Raw genomic sequence first — 21,187 nt, forward strand, 5'->3', positions numbered from 1 at the left:
TAAACAAAAATAACAGTTCGTGGCCATGGATTATTATTATTATTTAGTTTTAGTACATTGCATGAATACTTCAAAAAGAAACTAGAGTTATAGAGCAATACGAGAAAAAAGCAACTATAATATATTTACAATTTAACAGTACCTAAACAAATAAAAGTAGTAACTCTTAGTAAGCTCATTAAATAAAATAAATAAACAGGACAACAATAACTTAAATATAAAAATATAGTATATTAATTTGTAAAACGACTACATACATTTAACAGATGTTGCGGTTGATACGCTGCGTGCTGACGTCCCTGTGATGACGTCTTAATCCAGGAAGTGCCTTTGCAAACTTGCTGGTCAGCTGTTCGGAACTTTAAATCATCGTAATCTCGTTGAGAATGTCTCTAAAACGGGATAATATATCGTTATAAAAAGTGGAGTCTTCATTTGTACGGTATAGTTGTACTTGACTATCAAATACAATTTTGCCTGCTTTACTACGTTACTTTCTTTCTTAGGTTCTTCACGAGTCAAACTGTCGCCACCGCACCCTCAACGGACTATTTTGCATTATACTATCCAGAGTATTTTAATCTGACAGTTATAGGGTTATACATTTTTTTTTTTTGAACATAATTCATAGTTTCATATTACTAAGCAATGTTTATGTTCATTTTCTCTCGATTTGAAATACGTTGTCTTCTTGAACTTGAACAAAACTATAAACGAAACGTTTAAATGAATCACGATTAGTATTAGACAACGTAACCACGGCTAGATTTCATTTAATTCACACGGCATTATTGTCATTATATGGCAAGACATAAATTGATATCAATTTAAAGTTCCCAGGCACTGTTCTTACTTTTATTGTTGTATTCTGTAGACCATTTTGATGACACAATGGAGGAAAAGAATAAGAAACGTAAAAGTCCAAAGCCGTCTTCCAACCAGCCACCTCCTTCAACCACTACCCGAAAAACATCAAGCAGCAGCAGCAGACCATTCGGACCAGTCATTCAATCCAGTCAGAGGAATAAGTATCGCAGGTTGGTGACATCTTTGTCATAAAAGTTTTGCTGCAGAAATTATGAAAATAAGATTATATTGATCTGCTATAATATTAAATAAGTCCTGTATTTGCTCAAAGTTTTTGGTTTGGGTTTTTTCAGGGGAGTGAGAGATAAACCCAGGCCTCAGAGTCAGTCGGGTATGAGTAACCAATCGACCCACATCCAGCATTCATTTCTCACAGATGTGTCTGATGTACAAGAAATGGAAAACGGTCTGCTCGGTCTCCTCAATGACTTCCATTCTGGAAAATTGCAAGCCTTTGGTAAGCACCCATAAATATTTCCTGTGAACTATATCATTGTGTACAGGTTTTGGTTTCAGTTTTGCAAACAATATCCCCCTTCTCTCAATCAGGCAATGAATGTTCCATTGATCAGATGGAGCATGTTCGAGAAATGCAGGAAACACTGGCCCGCCTTCACTTTGACCTATATGGAGAAGTGGATGAGTTGCCGGAAGATCAGAAGAAGTCAGCTTATGACACAAACATGGATAAACTGTTACTAAATGTAAGAACAACATCCACTGTTTCATCCTAAAACCACATTTTCATGTTTATCTTATGAAGTTGCTTTTTTCTTTCAGCTGGAAGAGTTGAGCTCCTCAATGTATCCTTTCATGGATTCACCATTCATGTTGTTGGCTTTCAAGTGGGCGACATTATTATACTGTTCATTATTACTGTTTAATATACTGTTGAAATTGATTAGATATTGTAGCTTCATGTCTTCATTTTGAGTGCATGTTTATATTTAGTAGGGCAGACAGGGCTAAATTTCTTCGTTTTTTATTAAAAATCTATCCTGTGTCACAGCTAGCAAAGGTCTAATCATTTAATGATACTTGATGACTTTGCAGTTGTACAAATGAAGAGTTCAGATTCAAAAGCCGCTTTTAAATGCCACTTCCATCAAAAATGAGAAATTGACAGAATGCTCTATGCATGTATTATAAGTTCATAAAATACATTCTCTGCAAATCTGCTTAATGGCCTCATGCCATTTCAGAAATACTGTTTTTTTTTGCATAATCCGTCTGAAGTCCGAAATGAAAGAAGAATTGGATGAATGGAGCTGCAAGAGTTTTTTCCAAGTTAAAGAAGATTTATTTGATTTGTATTTATGAGCCTTTAAAGTTTATTTAGAAGGAACTGTAAAGAGTGACTAGAGAGACATAGGGTGGGATTGGGAAATGAAAGCGGATCATTTAATCTTGGGTCCCTTGTGAGCACTTGCACCCAAATGTGGCAGCCACATTCTAGTTGCATCTTTAGTCATTTTGCAACTGTTTACTATGCTTTGTCCAAAGGAGTGGATTAGGCGGATTTTGAAGGCATTTTTAATACTGACTAATAACCTTTTTATTGCCATTTAAGTAAAAATTATATACCTGAACATAAGAGCCTAATAAAATGCTTATTTACAATAATTTAATAAAATATGCAAGAATTAAGCAGAGAGGTCTCCAAATATTTTTTGTGAAGGTTTGTCTAAAACTTGGTCTTTACTGTATACATCTAAGTTTCTAAATCTTTAACTGTAATTCTTCAGACAAAAGCTTAACCTCGCTGACAGCCAAGATGTCCCCAGATCTTCCAACCTATGAACGCCTGTAAAAAGTCCACTGAGATACTGTGTGTGCATATCCACCATGGAACAGCTATAAAGATACATCAGTATTATATCAATGACACTGTGGAAATGAAAATTCTACAACTTGTCAACCTGGCTTGTTTGCACTGTGTAGTTTAATTTTAGTTATAAATGTGAAAGAACAAATTCAAAGTCATGAAAAGGCAAACCTGATTTGATGTCTTTCTTATCAGGTATCAGATTATGTCTTACATGTTTGCTTTTGAGTGGTACATAACAGCACCTTTGCATGATCACTAATTCACTTTAAACTTTTTTTAAAGATTGAGTTGTTTTCTTAAGCATGTCCCGTCTTATGGTATATAACATAATTACTATGCTCATCCAGATGCAAGATCACCAAGACTGCAGAATGAAAGTAAAACTAAATGAAATTTTATGAAATATTTACAGATTTTATTTTTTAATGTAAAGTAGTGAAAGTGTAACCTTCTGGGTAGTGGTTAAATTTTTATTTCAATAAATACCTATCAGTAAAATGTGTTTTAATGTCATATTGAATGCCCAATGAAGTATGATCTGCATCAGTTTTTTTTTTACCTTAGACGTAAGAGCCACGCAAGAATGAATATTTTACACATATGTATAATTAATGCAAATGAATATCAGCAACAGTTAAATTAATTTATTGGCTAACATGAACTTATAATGGGCAGTATAGTTTTTTATAATTTATTAATCTACGATATTGTTAGTTAATGTCAATACATTTGTTCATATTAGTTCATTGTGCCTTAACCTCCTAGGACCCGAGTTTTGGTTTGTCTTTTTTTTTATTTCCACCAGCTGGGGTTAGAAAGAACCAATAAATATAATAACCAAACATTTTTCTTAAAACAGCAGTGTTTTTGTCCATGTTTGTGTAAAACAGGTTCCAGTTACACAGAATTAAGTATTATGGCGCAAACATCAAAAAATGTGATGTCCACGTATGTGGACATCCAGGTCGTAGGAGGTTAAAGGGATAGTTCACCCAAAAATGAAGATTCTGTCATGATTTACTCACCCTCATGTTGTTACAAACCTGTATTAATAATTTCTTTGTTCTGCTAAACACAAAATAAAATACTTTGAGCAATGTTTGTATCCAAATCGTGTTTGAGCTCCATTGACTTCCATAGTATTATGTTTTCCTTCTATGGAAGTCAATGGTGCTTTTGTTTCCTGCTTCATTATAAATATCTTCCTTTGTGTTGAGCGGAACAAAGAAACTTATATAAAATGATATAAAAACTTATATAAAATTATGTAAATAATGACAGAATTTTAATTTTTTGGGTGAACTACTCCTTTAATCCCTTTTCCCTTTATGTTAATAATTACAATTTTTGATTTTAAAAATGCATTAGCAAAGGTTAAAATTAACATGAAGTAATAATAAACGCTGTGGAAGTATTGTTAATTGTTAGTTTATATTAGCCAATGAATTAACTAATGTTAACAGATACATCCTTATTGTAAAGTGTCACCAGAATATTTAATGCACAATGGTTTAATGTCAACAATGCGACTGGCCTGTATGCTTGAAGGAATTTGCAAAGCATTGCTGACCTTGTTATTTGGTATCCAGGGATACGAGGTTGAAAAGGAGGCGCTGTTGTCTGAATGTTTACAGGAGGTTTGCTTACAAAGCTACTGTAACTAATTTCAATTTAAATCGATACAACTAGAAAGAGTTTTAAACGCTTGCATTTCCACATTTTAACACTTGCAAGGTGTTGAAGACAGAAATATTGTTTTAAGAAAGAACCACCGGGAAGCATCCCAGAATGACGTCTTTGGAATTTAAAACTAATCTCAAATCGAAATCCCGCGGGAATCCGGATACTTTTAATCAATGGCAAATGAGTGGAGGTGAATACAGACTGTCGTTCTCTGACGCCGCAGACACCAGATTCAGCGCGTGGACTCCTATTACAAACAAAGCGTGTAACCATCAGGTCAGAGCGAACGAAAAACAAACATAACTTTTTTATTGATTGGTTTTAACTGGAATTAACGAGACTGAATAAATAAACAGCTTTTTCAGGAAAGGACAACACTTATCCTACACTGGTTTGACCTCTGGACAGACCGTCAAAGAAAAGAGTTTATTCTTCAACTGCTGAGAAGATGCACCACAACCCAGCTCAAGTAAATATGTACAAATTCTTAATAATGAAAATTGTGGGAAGTTCACTTTTTATTAACTCCAGTATACATTTATTGGTGTGTGTAAGTTTTAGACAGTTATCTTGTACAACTTCTTATTAATTAAAATTAAGTAAAGCTTACACCTTTCAAAGGGGACATGAAAATCTGACTTTTTCCATGTTTAAGTGCAATAATTAGGTCCCCAGTGCTTCTATCAACCTAGAAAATGTGATAAAGAACAACCCAGTAACTTAGTTTTGGTATATTCTCTGCAAGCATACAATACACTACACTATGCTATAGTGTACACAACTATATATAACACTGGGAGCCGAGGGCCCTGGGGTGGTGGAGGGGGGCGGTTTTATGACATTTTATAAAATTTATTAATTTATCAAAAGGCGACTAACCAACAGCACTACATTGTAGCAATTATGTGTTTTATTTTATTCAAATATTAAGTTGTATTAATGTTTATGTATTTAATACATTTTCTTTGGGGGGCCATTAGGGATGCACTGTATACCAAGGGGGCCACACGCCAAAAAAGTTTGAGAACCACTGCTATAAAACACTATATTATACTGTGTGGCCAAAAACATGCAGGTTATTGCATGTTTAAGGTGAATTGACCCCCAACATGTTTATGAATTAACCTGTTCTTGCCATGAATATAGCCATAGATGCTGGAATAGCGTTAATAAATAAACAAAAAACACAACTTGCCCTGACTTGTATGAAATTCATGCATCATGTACTGAATACAGTTATTACTTAATATGGATATTGCAATTTTAGTTTATTTAGATGATCTTTAGCACACATTAAAGGAAAACACCACCGTTTTTCAATATTTTACTATGTTCTTACCTCAACTTAGACAAATTAATACATACCAATTTTTTTCAATGCATGCACTTAATCTTTGTACAGCGTGTCATGTGTTAGCATTTTACCTAGCCCCATTCATTCCTTAGGGTCCAAACAGGGATGAATTTAAAAGCTACCAAACACTTCCATGTTTTCACTATTTAAAAACTGTTTCATGAGTAGTTACACGAGTAAGTATGGTGGCACAAAATAAAACGACCTCTGAGCGCAGTAACATCATCACTCCTGACTACTCCAGCCTACAGCGCTCCGCACATTTTATTTTGTGCCACCAAACTTACTTGTGTAACTACTCATGTAACAGTCTTTAAATAGGGAAAACATGGAAGTGTTTGGTGGTTTCTAAATTCATCCCTGTTTGGATCCTAAGGAATGATTGGGGCTAGGCTAAATGCTAACACATTCACAACTTGCTGTACAAAGATTAAGTGCACGCATTGAAAAAAGATAGGTATGTATTCATTTGTCTAATTTGAGGTAAAAACATAGTAAAATTGAAAAAACAATGGTGTTTTTCTTTAAACATATTAGACATCTTACAACGAAAGTATTTGGTGTTAGTTTATTGTGTTTACGATTCCAGGTTCACCAGTGATTGTTTAACAGAAGCGGTTCCCGTCACTCAACTGGATTTTACAACTGTGCTGCCCCGCTTCCTCTCTCTGTACATTATGGCTTTTCTCAGTCCCAGAGACATCTGTGCCGCAGCACAGGTGAGCTGGCACTGGCGGTTTCTGGCAGAGCAGGTGAATATATGTGAGACCACTTCAATAAAACATAAACCACTGAATTTAACTGAAAAGTGAATCAATGCATTTGAAAAATCTATGTGTAATTGTCCAGGACTGTCTTTGGTCTCCGAAGTGCATTCGCCTGGGCTGGTTTCTACCCTACAGTCCATCAGATCATGAATATGGTGCCTGGAAAAGACATTATGTGGCCTGTGCCGCCACTTTGGATATTTTGACACCGCGGGCAGCAGCAGATGTCTATGGTACTTTAAATGAGAGTGTAACTGCATCAGAAGAGCAGGAGGAGAGATGGAGAGAGCTTATGATTAAACAAACTATCAGAGAGAAGATAGCCGAGCATAAAAGTAAGTCGACAGCTGTACAATTTAACCGTTAAACAGATTATCTAGAACCAGTTAAGAGATGCAACACTAAAAATAAACCTCATCTTATTGCGAGAGAATAGCTACAAAGCTGGCATTTGGCAGATGCTTTTACCCAAAGTGATTTTATCATTACAGTATACAGTATGCATTCCCTGTGGTTTGACCTCATGATTTTGTTTTGCTATCAGTTGCATACATGGTACTACTGAAATATGAACATGTGCAATATAATAAGCTGTAAGGTGATATTTTTGGCCTATTCTTCACTTCTTTTTGTTTACAGAGGCTTTTCTGAAGACCAGGAGGGCGTGGTTAAACACCAGTAAATTGGGCACATCACTTACTGGAACCCTTAACAGTCAACCACTGAGTCTTTCTGCTGCTCTTGTTAATATAGGGGTGAGACACACAAAAAAAATAAAGTTAATAATTAAAGTGACCTGTGCATTGCTTATATGTGTATATCTATTGGTCATATTTGTATATTTGGCAAAAAAACATGATTTTCTTTGCAGTTAAGTACACTTCCCTACCAATTCACATTACTAGAATATGCATAAAGGTTTTTCTTTTGAGTTTCTTATGAAACTCTGTCTTCAAGCAGTGTACAATAAGCATAAGCGAAACCCTAACATCTAGTGTTTTTCTATTTAGGACAAGTGTCGATTGAAAAATTCACCTTTTAATGTAGAAAAAAGACAATCTTGGGATGGTTTGATGATGAGCAGAGCTCCTGACACCAGATACGCCACCAGTTTAGTGAGATCTCCAACTATGAGGTCAGTAATATAATATCAATCATCATATATCATCACATTATCATATCATATATTTTCATAACATTAAGAGATCTCCGTACAGTTTACCGTTCAATAGACCAGTCAGGTCCGCCTACTGTCCTCTTCCTCACTTCCTGCTTGTGTCATCCAAAGTTCCAGGATATGAAGTAAGACTTTAAACCACACATTAAGTTCCTTTAATTAACGGACATGTTCATTAATACCTGAAGACTATCAACTTTATATTTCTAGCTGCTTCTGGCTGCAGTACAAGTGTCTGTGATAGTTTTGCCATATGACTCACAAGGAATGACATTGGAGGCTTTGCTGTCTCTGTCTGAAAAAGCTATCCAGGGCAACATGCTACAAAGTGTTGGCATTGTCGCAGAAGGAAGCGCAGATGAGTTTATGCTTACTGAAGGTAACGGCCTTCAGTCCCACAAAGTGTGCTTACAATATGTGACCTTCTCTGGGAAATTCAGGTTGAAGTCTCAAAATTCAATTATTATGCACATTTAAGGCGTTGTGGAATTGCTTAAGCTCCGCTCATTGTTTTCCATTTCACTTCACACCCTGGATGTTTTGCTTTTTAATTCAACCATAGTACCTACATTCTGTCTTATTCACAGGACTGAGTATAAGTGGGAATACAGTGCTGAAGCCATGTGTGAGAGAGTTTTGGGAGAAGCTCTGCGGCTGGGTTGTTCCTGGCTCTGATGGAGGGAGTCTGAACATCTTTGCTCCCCTGGCAGCTTCTGGTAAACTTTGTCTATGTTGTCCCAGTTAAACTTTAATACCAGCAATAGCCATTAAGACTGAAAGGCATCCTCAAACAGCTGTAGATATCCTTCAGGAGTTCATATGTATTTATTGTTCAGTTGCAGGTACAGATCTGATGAAGAAGTTGTCCTCTATGACTGGTTTAAATGTCAGGGCCCCTACTGGGATCTGTACTGGCTCCTACCAACACAGTGAGTTTCGGAACATTCTGATAACAGAGGTCTGTACTGAAGTCAAATAGAAAAGATGCTGTGAAAAATTGAAAACCTTTCAACCGTATTGGCCAAAAGTTTAAACATACCTACAAATTTACATTATTAACGAGTTATCTCGTCAATTAAGAGAAAACATTTGCATAATGATGACTTTTTGGGCTTTATCTTACACCCGGCGCAATGCAGCGCAATGCGCGACGCAAGTGTATTTTGCTAGTTTCCACTGTGCGCAATTATCATTTTCACATTTAGGGCCACGTTGTTTAAATAGCAAATGCATTTGCGCCCCCTTTTGCGCCCATGGGCGTTCTGGTCTGAAAACGAGGTGTGTTCAGGCGCATTGTTGGCGCGTTTGAGGCAACTAAAATAGACTATCCCATTGACCAACAAAAACCTGGTCTAAAGTCTAAAGTCAATGGCGCAATATGTTTTTTGTTATTTGCATTAATATGCGCCTATAAACGGGAGGACAACGCGGGTTTGCTTAGCAGCACAAAAACGCTTTTAAATATGAAAGATTAAAGGATTGAATGTAAAAGATTATTATTGAGTCTCTTGGACATAAATGAGGACCGATTATAAGACGTTGGAAGGCACAAAGAGCTGCTTCACCTGCAGCCTGGTAAGTTAATAAATGCTTTGCTTTAAACAAATGCATCTGTTTTTAAATGTTTTTTTTTTTTTTTTATTCTACCTCACGGATTTATTGTATATGATGACTGGAGATGACTGGAGTTGGTGGGATGAGAAATTTTTTTAAGTAATGCTTAAAAAAAACTGACGCTGTCCAAGTGCTGAAACGTGCGGAGAGCCGTTTGTAAATTCTTTATCTCCTGTTTGTTACAGATAAAGTATAATTAGAGAACAAACCTTTTCTTACATACTTGTAAATAATTTTTTGATGATATTGGATAGCCATACATTTAAATCAATTAAAAGCCTGCTGTTTTACTTCCATGACTAAAAGAAAAAGGGGTTTTAAAGGTTTTAATAAAAAATAACAATTTCAATACAAGTGAAAAACAACACAATTATTTAACATTAATCTTAAACTGGGGATCTTCTTCCTTCGCTTAGTTTTTCAGTTTACAAAGTCCATCATCTAACTAGGGATTAGACATAGCGCCAGCGCAACTTACTTTTAAAGGGGATGAGAGCTGAGACTCTCATTGGTTTATTGCACATTACGCCCAAAATACTCCCATTACTCATTAAAAAAAGTACCAACCCTTTTCGACCATGCACTCGGCGCACAAACCATTTTTAACATCGTTAAATTAGCAAAAGTGAATTCGGACACGGCCATTTAGATGTTGCGCTGTGCGCTTTAGACAATGCGCTTAGATCGTTAAAATAGGGCCCTTAAACTGTATCGGCCAAAAGTTTGAACATACCTACAAATTTACATTATTAACTCTTTCCCTGTCATTGGTGAGTTATCTCGTCAATAAGGAGAAAACATTTGCATAAGAAAATTTTTATCTGCAATACCGCAATTGTCCACTAGATAGCACTTACCCAATTTATAAAAAACAATTATTCAAAAACGTTATTTACTAATTTTAAACTCTGTGTATGTTTTGATAATCATTCTAAATCTGATCTCTAACAAAATTCCTTCACAAAAATGCAATTATTTCAGCTTTTTGCAAAAAAAAAAATATTTTTTTAAAGAAAAATACCCATATTTAAGAATTAATAAGCAGAGAAAAAAATATAGATAGAATGAAACTTTTTCCCGTTTTGTTTGTTTGTTTGAACAGAGGGTCTGTTCTTTCATTTGATTTCATTTGAAAAATCACAAAAAATGCTGGCGGGCAATTTTTCAAAAAATGGCTGGCAGGGGAATTTTGAGCCTTCAAAAAGGCAGGAATTATGTAGGGGTTGGCACTCACACCTAACTTTTTCACAATACACCACAGCCTCTCATACCTTGCTTAGGTGCAATGTCCTAAAGAAACATTTTGTTTCACCGTATACAAGCTGTGTATGGTTTAAATTACATAAACAACCATACTCTCTTTCTGACTGTGAAGTTTGTGTTTTATAAGTTCTTAGTGAGTGGTCTGGGTCTGGTGACGTTCCTCCATTGATATATCTTCATGAAGCTGGTCTTCTGAGCTGGTGCAGACAGGCTGAATGGATAGAGGAGGCTTGTAAAGGACTTCGGAAACAACTTGGGCCACAGCTTCACTTTCTGTGTCAAAAGATTAGAAGCCGTATCCTGGGTAAGCCTAAATGGCATTTCAATAAATCACAAATTTTACATTAAGATCCTTTGAGATCTTGGTCATCACATCAATCATTATTGTTGTTGTTTGCTTTAAGGTGTGTTCCTCTGGGATCATATTAAGATGCCTGTCATCTCTCTTAAGTCTGAGATCATGGAGTGTTTGATTCAGGGACTGGTGGCATTAGTGAATGAATCCCCTGTAAGTATTTAGTTAAAATAGATATTTCAATACATTGCTATAGATTTATATCTAAATCTGAATCATTGTACTGTAGGATAATTCCTTAGAGTTTTTAGGAAGCTTCCTACTAAAGAAATCAGTCAAGGATGGTCTGAAGGATACAGAGCCACTGTTTCTTACAGAAAGTACTTCATCTAACGTCATTAGCCCCATCTCTGGGTTTCCAAAGGTTAGGGTTTCTCTTTTAAGGGGCCAGTCACACCAAAAGCGCTTTAAACGCAAGGCGCGACGCACTGCCTTTAAAAAAAAAAGAGCAGTGCGACGCTGCTTTTTATATTGCTAAGCAACCACCAAGTCAGCTGTCTTGTCAATCAAATATTGAAGCGTGAGCGCTCTTTTGCTGTTAACTGTCATATTAGCAGAAACTGTCAAAAGAGGATGCTTGCTCTGACCTTGTTTGAGGATGAGAGGTGCACAAACACGCAGGAGAGAGTGAGCGAGTGTAGTCCGGTTCTTCAAAGCAACTGTAAACTTCCCTCACCACAACGTAAGGCCCGCCTCTCCCCTCATTCGATTGGACAATGGAAAGACGCGTATGACGTCGAGCGCTTCTCCGCTCTCAGCGCTCGTTCAAAGGCGCGTGCTGCGGCCGGCGGCAAAAACCGCAAGGCGCTCAGCGCGCATAAACAGCTTGCAAACGCTCCCTGACCATAGAATATCTTTCAAATAAGGCGCCTGGAACTGCCATAAACGCTTTTGGTGTGACTGGCCCCTAAATCATTAATTCGTTTTACCATAAACCTTTAGGGCTTTGAAACATTTTCCTTATTCTTGTCACTTATATTAAGGACTTGATAAGTGATGCAGACAGGCGCGGTGGAATGCGCGGGGAGCTTTTAAATAGTGAGAGAGCATACGTGAGGCAGCTTCAAGCAGTGTCCACGGTTTACTACACTCCTCTCAGAGCCGCCCTGGACTCGAACCGAGCAATTATCAGCTCTGTCAGTCTCATCACGATCTTCTGCCCCCTGCTGGACATTTTGGAGGCAAACAAGTAAAATTGTTTTTTTTTGTTCTGTAGAAAGATTGCATTGTTTTGTTGTCTTGTATTTTAACAGATTTTTCACTTAAAAAATATAAATGGTCTCCTAGTGTTTTTCTGACAGAACTTCAGGAGAGATTGCAGGAATGGAGTCCACTGCAGTGTGTGGGTGATGTTTGTGTCAAATTCTGCACCAAGTTACGAGCCTACACAAACTTTTTCAACAACTACCCAACCATTCTGAAAACTATAGACAAGGTAGGTGTAACATTTATAATTTAAAGAATAATGTACAGTAGGTGATCAGGTCCTGTATCATCCTGAAATATTCATGTGTGACCCCGGACCACAAACCAGTAATAAGTCGCACACGTAGGCCTATATTTGTAGCAATAGCCATTGTATGGGTCAAAATTATTTAAATAGATTTTTACGCCAAAAATAATTAATAAAGATCATGTTCCATGAAGATATATTGTAAATTTTCCACCTATCTATAATAAATAAAAATAGATACACAGACTTGTTTATTAGCACTATGAATATATCAGTAAGATTATTTTTGTGGTTGGAACAGCAAATTTTTTTTCTAATAATACCATATTTCCTATTTTTATACACCTTTTTATAGACGGTTTCAGCAGTAACAACATAAACACGTGGCTTTTGTGATCATCACGTAACTTCCGGTAAACTCTGCGAAGCATAAACAACAACAAAGTCCTTTTAAAGTAGTTTATTTATATAACAAGCAAAATAATCAACACGTAGGTTACATAGGAACCCATAACATTTATTTTCAACGAGGTATTTGTTTAAGAGTTCAGTTTCAGCAACTAGTCAGACCATTAAATAGAAACCGGACGCTTATCGCGTCATCGCACGTGCGCCCGATTAAACGGTTTATATCATTGCCCATACTATACCTTTATCTTTTATATCTTTGCCAATACTTTTGTTCCCTGTATTTACTGTAAATCTGCTTTGATACAATGCATTTTAAATTTATATGGAATTAAATGTATGATTTTATGTAAAATGAATGTCTGTTACTGTAGCCTACATCTTCTCTGTGCTTTCTAGTGCAGAGAGACTCTCCCTGTATTTCGCACGTTTATAAAGAGATACGACCGGAGTGTTGCTACCAGAATGTTGAGGTAAAAATGGTTATAGCGGTTGTGTTCTTTCTGCATTTTCTGACAAAAATCTTGAATGTTTTTTACTGTCCAGTCTTCAGGAGTTGTTTCTTGCACCGTCTGCACGGGTGGAGGAGTATGTGACTTTGTTTCAAGCTTTAACACTTCACACACCACCTGAACACCCCGACTACACACAGTTATCATCTGCCTTCAACACAATGTTGACTTACCGGAGTTTCATCCAAAAGGTGCATCCAGGACTGTCACAGTTGATAATAAAATGCTCAGTGTTATCAACCTGTTAAAGGTGCCATGTGGGACTTTTAGAAGGATCAGAAATGCAATATAATATACATAACTATATTATCAGTGGTGTATAAAGACCTTACAGAATGAACTGTATTGTTTTTATTACCTTAGAATGAGTCGTTTTTATCTACATACATGGCGGATCCCATTATCCCACGGGTCCTTGAAATCCTTGAAAGTTTGTGAATCTGGGGGAAGAAATTCAAGGCCCTGGGAAGTGTTTGAAAATATACATACATAGATACAGGTCATGGAAAGTGCTTGAATCTATTTTATGCAAGGAGTTTTCTGGAAAAAACTATCCGTGTGTCTCAATTCGTTCCCTAGCTCCCGAGGTCGTGAATCAGTATATCGTGTACACAGGTTCGGGCACTGGTAAGGACCCTAGCTCACTTCACATTGGGACAATGTTCACTTATTTTTCTGTCACGTGGCTGCTTAGCGCGTTGTGATTATTCACAGCTGTTACTAATCAACAACCGGCAAAACCAACATCTCTCTGACTTAATTTTAAAAAACAGTACATTGTGGAAAATGCTGTCATTATTCTCTTACATATCTGTGCATAAAATTGGAGGCATATAATTACATTTTAAATGTAATAAATATATTTACAATTTTAAATAAATATTATTATTTTAAATATTGAGTAGATTGTGGTCCCTTACTGTGTAGCAATGTGTGTTTATATTTACAACTAAAACAAACGTTTGTCTTTATAAAAGTTCTGTTACATTTCATAAAGTTTATTGAGTTGGATCACGTGATGTTCGGGTGGCGAGCGTCAGAAAAGGTCACGTGATTTCCGGTTAGGGAACATAGGGAACATCGATGCTCACTGGTTTTTGCGTTGCATTGTGGGAATTTTTAGGGAACGAACGTTCGAGTGCACTGAACGGATTTTGCGATTGAGACAGCCCTTAAAATGGCCGACTCCCTGATCAGTGCCCTGACTACTGAACAAGGGAGCTGATTGAGACACACGGTATATTATTCCCTGTGTAGTGTAAGATAATATCATAAAAATTCTAGACTTTTTAAGCACACGTGCTTAACTGTTCGCTTTAAATGCTTCTATCTTTTGTATGCAAATGTTGATTCATACCAAAATGCTTTTTTACATAGTTGTTTCTGACACATGAAAACGTCTTGGGTTACGTATGTAACTGTTGTTCCCTGAGAAGGGAACGAGACGCTGCGTCTCCCTTGCCATACTTCCTGCGTCCCTGTAACGCCGTCTTTGGAAATAATTCAGATAGCGATATACTTCCTGGCTCCCGCGTCACCCTGTCATTGTTGTTAAGCCTCATCATTGGCTGAATTTGATATGCACATTCAGACGCACTTACCCCTGGAGGCATCCCCAAAGTGTCACCGCAGTGACGCAGCGCGGGTTCCCTCAAAAAGGAACTGTAACAATGTATCTTAAAAGGTAACACGATGTAACCTTGCTCTCACTTGAAATGTGTCCCCACATTTAGTCCTTGAATTTGAGGGTTTTGGACCTGGAAAGTCCTTGAAAGATCCTCGAATTTGAAGTTAACTAAGGTGTGGGAACCCTGTATAAGTCACCATTTTGCTCGTCATGTTTCTATAGCCCCAATTGACGGACTGCTTAACATGTTTGTCCTTTGGCTGCCACCATACAGTAGCTTCACTGTATGTTTCGTTGGTTGCAATTCAGAATCTTACCACTAGATGCTGTTAAAAGTCCCACATTGCACCTTTAATATAAACATGTTTAGGTATGCATTTCATATTTAAGTATCGGGGTACTAAAACACAATAAAAAAACAATTTATTGTAATGTAAAAAATTGTTTTTTACTGACAGTTGAAATCGAGCTTGAACCAAGATCTGAAAATCCTTGAGGCACAGAATTCAATTCAAAGTTGCCCGGTAAGTTGGCTTAGAATGTGATATTCACAAGGGTCAGGTGCTCTATATTTGTATCACAACCATCTTTTTCTGTTTTGGAGATGACAAACAATAGATTTATTTAAGATCAAACTCAATGTGTAAGAATATATATATCTCTGGAAAATATTAAAGGGATAGTTCACGCAAAAATGAAAAAAAAGATGTCATAATTTACTCTCATGTTGTTACAAACCTGTAAAGATTTCTGTGTTCTGATGAACACCAAGGAAGATATTTTGAGGAATGTTTGTAACCAAACTGATGAGAAGCACCATTCACTTCAATGGGATAATTTTTTTCTATTATGGAAGTCAATGGTGCTTCTGATCGGTTTGGTCACAAACATTCCTCAAACTTTGTTTATTTTCTCTTAATTCATTAGATATAGTATGAGTTTAGGCAAATTGATCATTTGTATTTTTTATTGAACTACTGAAATTTATTTGCAGAAAATGAAAACTGGACAAACTGATCTTAACAAAAAATATGCAATGAGGGTTTTGACTAATGCAAAAAAGCAATTTCATATTCAGTTTTAAACAGCTAATGTTTTACATGTATTTAAGAAAATATCAATAACTAATATTTGATGGAATAACCCTGATTTTTTAACAGCTTTCATGTGTCTTTTCAGTCTTATTCATTGCTTTTGGGTGATTTATTTCACTCATGAGATTTCCTTTTGTTGGAATTTAACAGACACTGTCATAAATGTAGAAATGCAGGCAAATTTGGAGTCATCTCTTAAAATGTTCAGAGCTATTTATATGTCTGTGTTTGTACAATATGTAGAATTTGTTGGAGGGGAGCAGATATTTGATCACAACACAGGAAGTGGCATTACTGACCTGCTTAAATGGAGACATCACTACCTCTCTCAGGTAGTTACTGCCTGCTGTTGTCCTGGGATCAAATTTATAAATTAAATAAAGGGTTTCTTTATTTGTATCATGACAATTTGTCTTTGTCAACAAACAATAGATTTATATAAGATCAAACTCAATATGTAAGAATAATACTGCATAATAAACAAAGAATACGTCTGTATTATTAAAGGTGACATAGAATGATTGAACGGGGTATTTATCCTTGTTCTGTGATGTGACATGTAGACAAAAAAAAATTTGTTTGGGTCTGTAATGCCTTAGAAGCTTCCTAAAAACCTCTCTCATATAGCTCTATAGGCTGGGGGATTTTAAACAAGTGGTTTTGCACCTATTTGGCTCCCCCTACTGGCTTAACTTGCAATCTCATTACTGATTGGCTGACTTTGCTGCCACTCAAAAAATGTAGCCAATTATTTTAAAGTGGAGGGGCAGTTAGATGCCTGTGATGTCATAAGCATCAGTTTTTCAGATTGGGCCGTTTTCTGGCTGACATTTCTAAAAGAGGAATTTCTATGAGACTGAGATGTTTAGCATGTCTAGCACTTTTTGTATGTTTGTGAATGCGGGTAGACTACCATTATTCAACAAAGACAAGGTAAAAATGTTTTTTCATTCTCTGTCTCCTTTAAAGCATGCATATTTACTCAAGCCATGTTTTTCCCATTCTTTTCTCAGGATGTATGAGCATGTGAGTGACCTGGGATTGTTCCTGTTTAATGACGCTTTAGTGCTGACGGAGAAGAGTGTGTCACATGTACCATTCAGTCTGGCAGTTAACACGACCCACACCTTCCTGGCCTCGGTTGCACTGCATTGTCTAAACCTCACGGAAATCATTGACACAAAGTGTATGTGTGATTATTACTACTTATGTCAATGCAGTTATTATAAAGAAAGAATTTTTCAGAAGCTAGACAAATTATATAATATGCTAAGTGTCTTTGTTACATAATGTGCATGAGCTTACTCTTGTACAGTAATAACTGTAAACTTTGCATAATTACATGCAACTAACCTTAAACCAAACGCATACCTCAACCCCAACTCTATAAGTATACATGACCAGAAATTAGTTTTTGATTACTTTTGAAAGTAAAACCTAGTAGCTTTTTGTCCATATTTAGTTATGACCAAAATTGCGTCTCTTAAATTATAAGTTGCCTTTTAACAAATTGGATGGCTCAAATATTCAGTTTCAGAGTGTGACAACTGCATGTAAGTGTTTGTATGTACAACAAATATGCCAAAATAACTTTAATGGTATACTCCTGCCAAATATTAAAATTACTGATGTACTCCCCCTCAAGCAATTCGTGATACACATGTCCATAATCTTTTAGATGATCTAGATCTTTAATAAAAGTCTTCTCAATTCAATTCAATTTGATTTATATAGCGCTTTTCACAATTGTTAATTGTTTCAAAGCAGCTTTACATTAATAGATGTAGGAAAAGCATCGAAAAACGAGCGTAGTAATAATGTAACATATACAGTAAAGTAGTAAGTTAAGCCAAAGGGGGCGGACTCTCCAGGGGATGAAAAAAATCCCTAGGAGAAAAACCCTCCTGGCTAGTCCAGGGGGAAAACTCCTAGGAGGGAAAAAACCCTTGAGAGAGATACATACAGGGTTTAAATTGGGCCGGGGCCGTCCGGGGCTAAGCCCCGGCACATAGGCTGAAGGTCTCGCTCTGCTCTTGCCAGTGTACCCGCTGCGCTGGTGCGTGTGCACTGACGCGAAGGGAATAATGTGTTTTCATTCATTATGAAGCATACTCACCAACGCAAGTTTAACGATTTGCGCGAGCAGATTACATACAAAGTCAATGCAAAGACGCAACCAGGCGCGTCCTCGCACGGGGCGATGAAAATGACGCGAATTGGGCGCCGCAATTGCCGCGAAAACACGCGCTTTTCCCTTTAAATGCGTCTTCGCGCAAGCTATGCAGCTCAAGCGAAAACACTCAGAACTTCAAGAACGCGCTCTCACGCAGGATCATTTGACGAGAGAGAGAGAGAGACAGAGAGAGAGAGAGAGAGAGAGAGAGAGAGAGAGAGAGACAGAGAGAGAGACAGAGAGGTAATAATGGTGCCCACGTCGAGAAAACTTCATAGAAGACTAGAAACGTGTAAAGGATTAAAGTATGTATGTCACTCATCTAATTACATTATGTTAAGGATAACACTGGATATAACTATTGTATAGTTGAATAAAATAATGTATTTTGATTACACAAATCAAACCTAACTATATGATTGTTTTAGCTGCTGACCAGCATAGGGAATCTCTATGGGTAATTTATAAGACATGTTGATGATACAGTACTGTGTGTTGTACCTCTTCTTGTTAATTGAGTCTTTTGGGGTAGCCTATCTTATGCCTAGAATTATTCAAGGAGGTTAATTCTTTTAACTTCCTTTAAAATTTGATCAATTGTGCATAATGACATGTGCAACAAATGGATATAGGGTGTCAAACTCATAGATTTGCATCATTTAAAATTCAGAAGCTCTTTTTAAAATATTTTGGGTCAACCTCTGGCACAGCTTTAAAGCTGAAACTTATCAAATCCTATAGAGGTCCAGAATGTCATTGAAACACACCAGTGGCTTTGCTATCATCAGTATTAAACATGTTACCCCTTGAAGTACCCCTCCCCGCAGAGCCCCCCCACATAACAAATCCCAATTTAACCCCTGGATACATATATATTAATATATATATAAATATTATCGGGGTATGTGAATGGGTAAGCGAATTAAACTGGTTCTGCCAGTGGTAACTGGTCAGGCATCTGGGCATCTCATTGATGCGGGTAATGATCCGGTTTTGTAAGAAAAATATCCATATTTTAAACTTTATAAACTGTAACAACTTGCTTCCGGTAACGGCACCATCTTGGACTCACACGATTTACGCAAGAGTTTTAGGGTAGTGAGCGTTGGTTGCCATAGGTGTATTGCAAACACGCAGTGACCCCTGTGAATCGCGTGAGTCCAAGATGGCATCGTTACCGGAGGTTTACTGGGTGGTATTATCCCCTTCTGACATCACAAGGGGAGCCAAATTTCAATTACCTATTTTTTCACATGCTTGCATAGAATGGTTTACCTAAACTAAGTTACTCGGTTGATCTTTTTCACATTTTCTAGGTTGATTGAAGCACCGGGGACCCAATTATAAACTGGAACATGGAAAAGTCAGATTTTCATGATATGTCCCCTTTATAATATGAATATTTTCTTAGAAAATCGCATCAGAATCGCGAAGGATAAATGCACATTTTTGGGGTTTAAAGTCAGAAGTTGTTTCTTGATCCCGGTTTTCTCTCATTATAAACTTGAAAACGCAAGGACATTTACTAAAATAACTCCAAATGTGTTTGTCTGAAAGGTAATGAACCAATGTATCTTGGATTGCTTGAGGGTGAGTAATTCATGGGGTAAATTTGGCTGAAGTATCGCTTTAAAGACATTGTTTTTAGTTTTAGGTTTAAATGCATTTGGCTTTGTTGGGCAGTATATCAATATAGGCCAGTATCAGTAAATTATAAAGCTCTATATTTATACGTTTTGAACTTCTCCCTAATCTCTTCAGATGTTCGGAACGCTTTTCAGTTGGAGAGTCCAAAGCGCCAATGGATCTGTGCTACAGACAGAGAAGAGGACAAGATCAAGCTACTGTCTGCTTTAAACAGTGCTATAAATGCTGCTATTACACGTAACTAAAGATACACATGATACATTATTTACCTTAAAGGGACTGTAAGTAGGATTTTAAGTGTTTTATTAATCAAAATCAATGTCTTTATACATATATATATCCTCATTGGTGTCAAATGACCTCTGCCAATGAAATGACTTTTCTTTGTAAGCTTAGAATTTCTTCTCTTTACTTACATTGAACGGGTAAGTCCAATGAGGCTTCCATTTCTTTCCGTCATATTTATACAACGTGCCTTTGGAAAAGCGATGCGCTAGAGAGCACTGTTTGTTTGAATGCAAAATATAATTTCACCACTATGGGGGTAAATCCTACTTATTGTCCCTTTAAAGGGATAGTTCAGCAAAAAAAATTGAATTATCCTATGAGATATTTTTTTTGTAAAGTTTTAAATGGATATTTATTTTACAAAACCACATTGATTGCCCTTGGAATACCTTTATTAACCCCAATGAGCCATGTGGATTACTTTTGTGAAGGATGGATGCATTTTTTGGGGCTTCAAAGTCAAAAGTTGTTCCCTGGCCCTGTTTATAAAGCTTGGAGGAGCCAGGACATTCACTAAAATAACCAGTGGCGACTGGTCACTTTTTTTTTCGAGGGCGCATGATGCAAAGTTCGTCACAACATGTATGTAGCCCGTCATGTGTGTGGTTCATTTTTTCAAAATATGTGTTCTGCGTGTTGAGTGATCCTATGTGCATCATGTGTTTTGTCAAAATAAGTGCCTGCTGCAGATGCGTCTAAAGGGTTTATGATGCGTAATCAGAGTTTACTTTTAAGAGTCTTGCGTGTATTTTGTGAACGTGAACGTCTCTTTTATCATAAACGGTTTTCAAGCGTGTGCAGCAGGCACTTGTTTTGACAAAGCACGTGATGCACATGGTTCACATGACGCAACAAACACATATTTTGAAATCACGAGCAACATACATGACACTCCGAACACATATTTTGAATTTGCGCCCCTCGGAAATTGTGTTTGTCTGAAAGATGATGCACAAGTGTATCTCTGATGGCTTGAGGGTGAGTAAATTATTTTTTGCTGAACTTTCGCTTTAAGCAAAATAACAAGCTACTTTTGGATAGACACTTGAATGGAAGGCTTTCATTCCTTTCTAGCTT

General features: G+C 36.8%; 2 protein-coding genes across 3 annotated transcripts; both read left to right on the top strand.

The window, feature by feature from the left end:
• The first annotated feature begins 283 nt into the window (after positions 1-283).
• Positions 284-3,195, top strand: ccdc28a (coiled-coil domain containing 28A). 2 transcript variants are annotated; one of them, XM_065288429.2, is made up of 6 exons: positions 284-442; positions 875-1,037; positions 1,161-1,324; positions 1,417-1,571; positions 1,648-1,670; positions 2,613-3,195. In XM_065288429.2, exons 2-6 carry the CDS (start codon positions 892-894, stop codon positions 2,665-2,667), a joined length of 543 nt encoding a protein of 180 aa, XP_065144501.2. In that variant the 5' UTR covers positions 284-442; positions 875-891; the 3' UTR covers positions 2,668-3,195. The 2 variants fall into 2 exon arrangements, with proteins under 2 accessions (XP_065144501.2, XP_065144502.2); XM_065288430.2 differs by having other exon boundaries at positions 293-437.
• Positions 3,196-3,956: 761 nt separating this feature from the next.
• ect2l (epithelial cell transforming 2 like) lies at positions 3,957-21,148 on the top strand. Its single transcript, XM_065288431.2, has 21 exons — positions 3,957-4,654; positions 4,735-4,847; positions 6,322-6,484; positions 6,582-6,834; positions 7,139-7,254; positions 7,510-7,634; positions 7,717-7,801; positions 7,887-8,055; positions 8,264-8,392; positions 8,513-8,605; positions 10,681-10,857; positions 10,958-11,061; positions 11,138-11,272; positions 11,892-12,097; positions 12,196-12,343; positions 13,169-13,242; positions 13,316-13,472; positions 15,367-15,432; positions 16,246-16,334; positions 17,016-17,188; positions 19,937-21,148. The coding sequence occupies exons 1-21, from the start codon at positions 4,484-4,486 to the stop codon at positions 20,065-20,067; spliced, it is 2,877 nt and encodes a 958-aa protein (XP_065144503.2). The 5' UTR covers positions 3,957-4,483; the 3' UTR covers positions 20,068-21,148.
• The last annotated feature ends 39 nt before the right edge of the window (positions 21,149-21,187 follow it).

The sequence above is a fragment of the Paramisgurnus dabryanus genome, chromosome 17 (genome assembly GCF_030506205.2).
Source record: "Paramisgurnus dabryanus chromosome 17, PD_genome_1.1, whole genome shotgun sequence".
Lineage (NCBI taxonomy): Eukaryota > Metazoa > Chordata > Actinopteri > Cypriniformes > Cobitidae > Paramisgurnus > Paramisgurnus dabryanus.

Excerpts from the sequence above, each read along its gene's own strand:
- ccdc28a (XM_065288429.2), top strand. The coding sequence starts at position 892 with ATGGAGGAAAAGAATAAGAAACGTAAAAGTCCAAAGCCGTCTTCCAAC. Across the intron at positions 1,325-1,416 it reads TGGAAAATTGCAAGCCTTTG|GCAATGAATGTTCCATTGAT; the intron begins GTAAGCACCCAT and ends TCTCTCAATCAG. Across the intron at positions 1,572-1,647 it reads TGGATAAACTGTTACTAAAT|CTGGAAGAGTTGAGCTCCTC; the intron begins GTAAGAACAACA and ends TTTTTCTTTCAG.
- ect2l (XM_065288431.2), top strand. The coding sequence starts at position 4,484 with ATGACGTCTTTGGAATTTAAAACTAATCTCAAATCGAAATCCCGCGGG. Across the intron at positions 10,858-10,957 it reads GATTAGAAGCCGTATCCTGG|GTGTGTTCCTCTGGGATCAT; the intron begins GTAAGCCTAAAT and ends GTTTGCTTTAAG. Across the intron at positions 11,062-11,137 it reads CATTAGTGAATGAATCCCCT|GATAATTCCTTAGAGTTTTT; the intron begins GTAAGTATTTAG and ends ATTGTACTGTAG.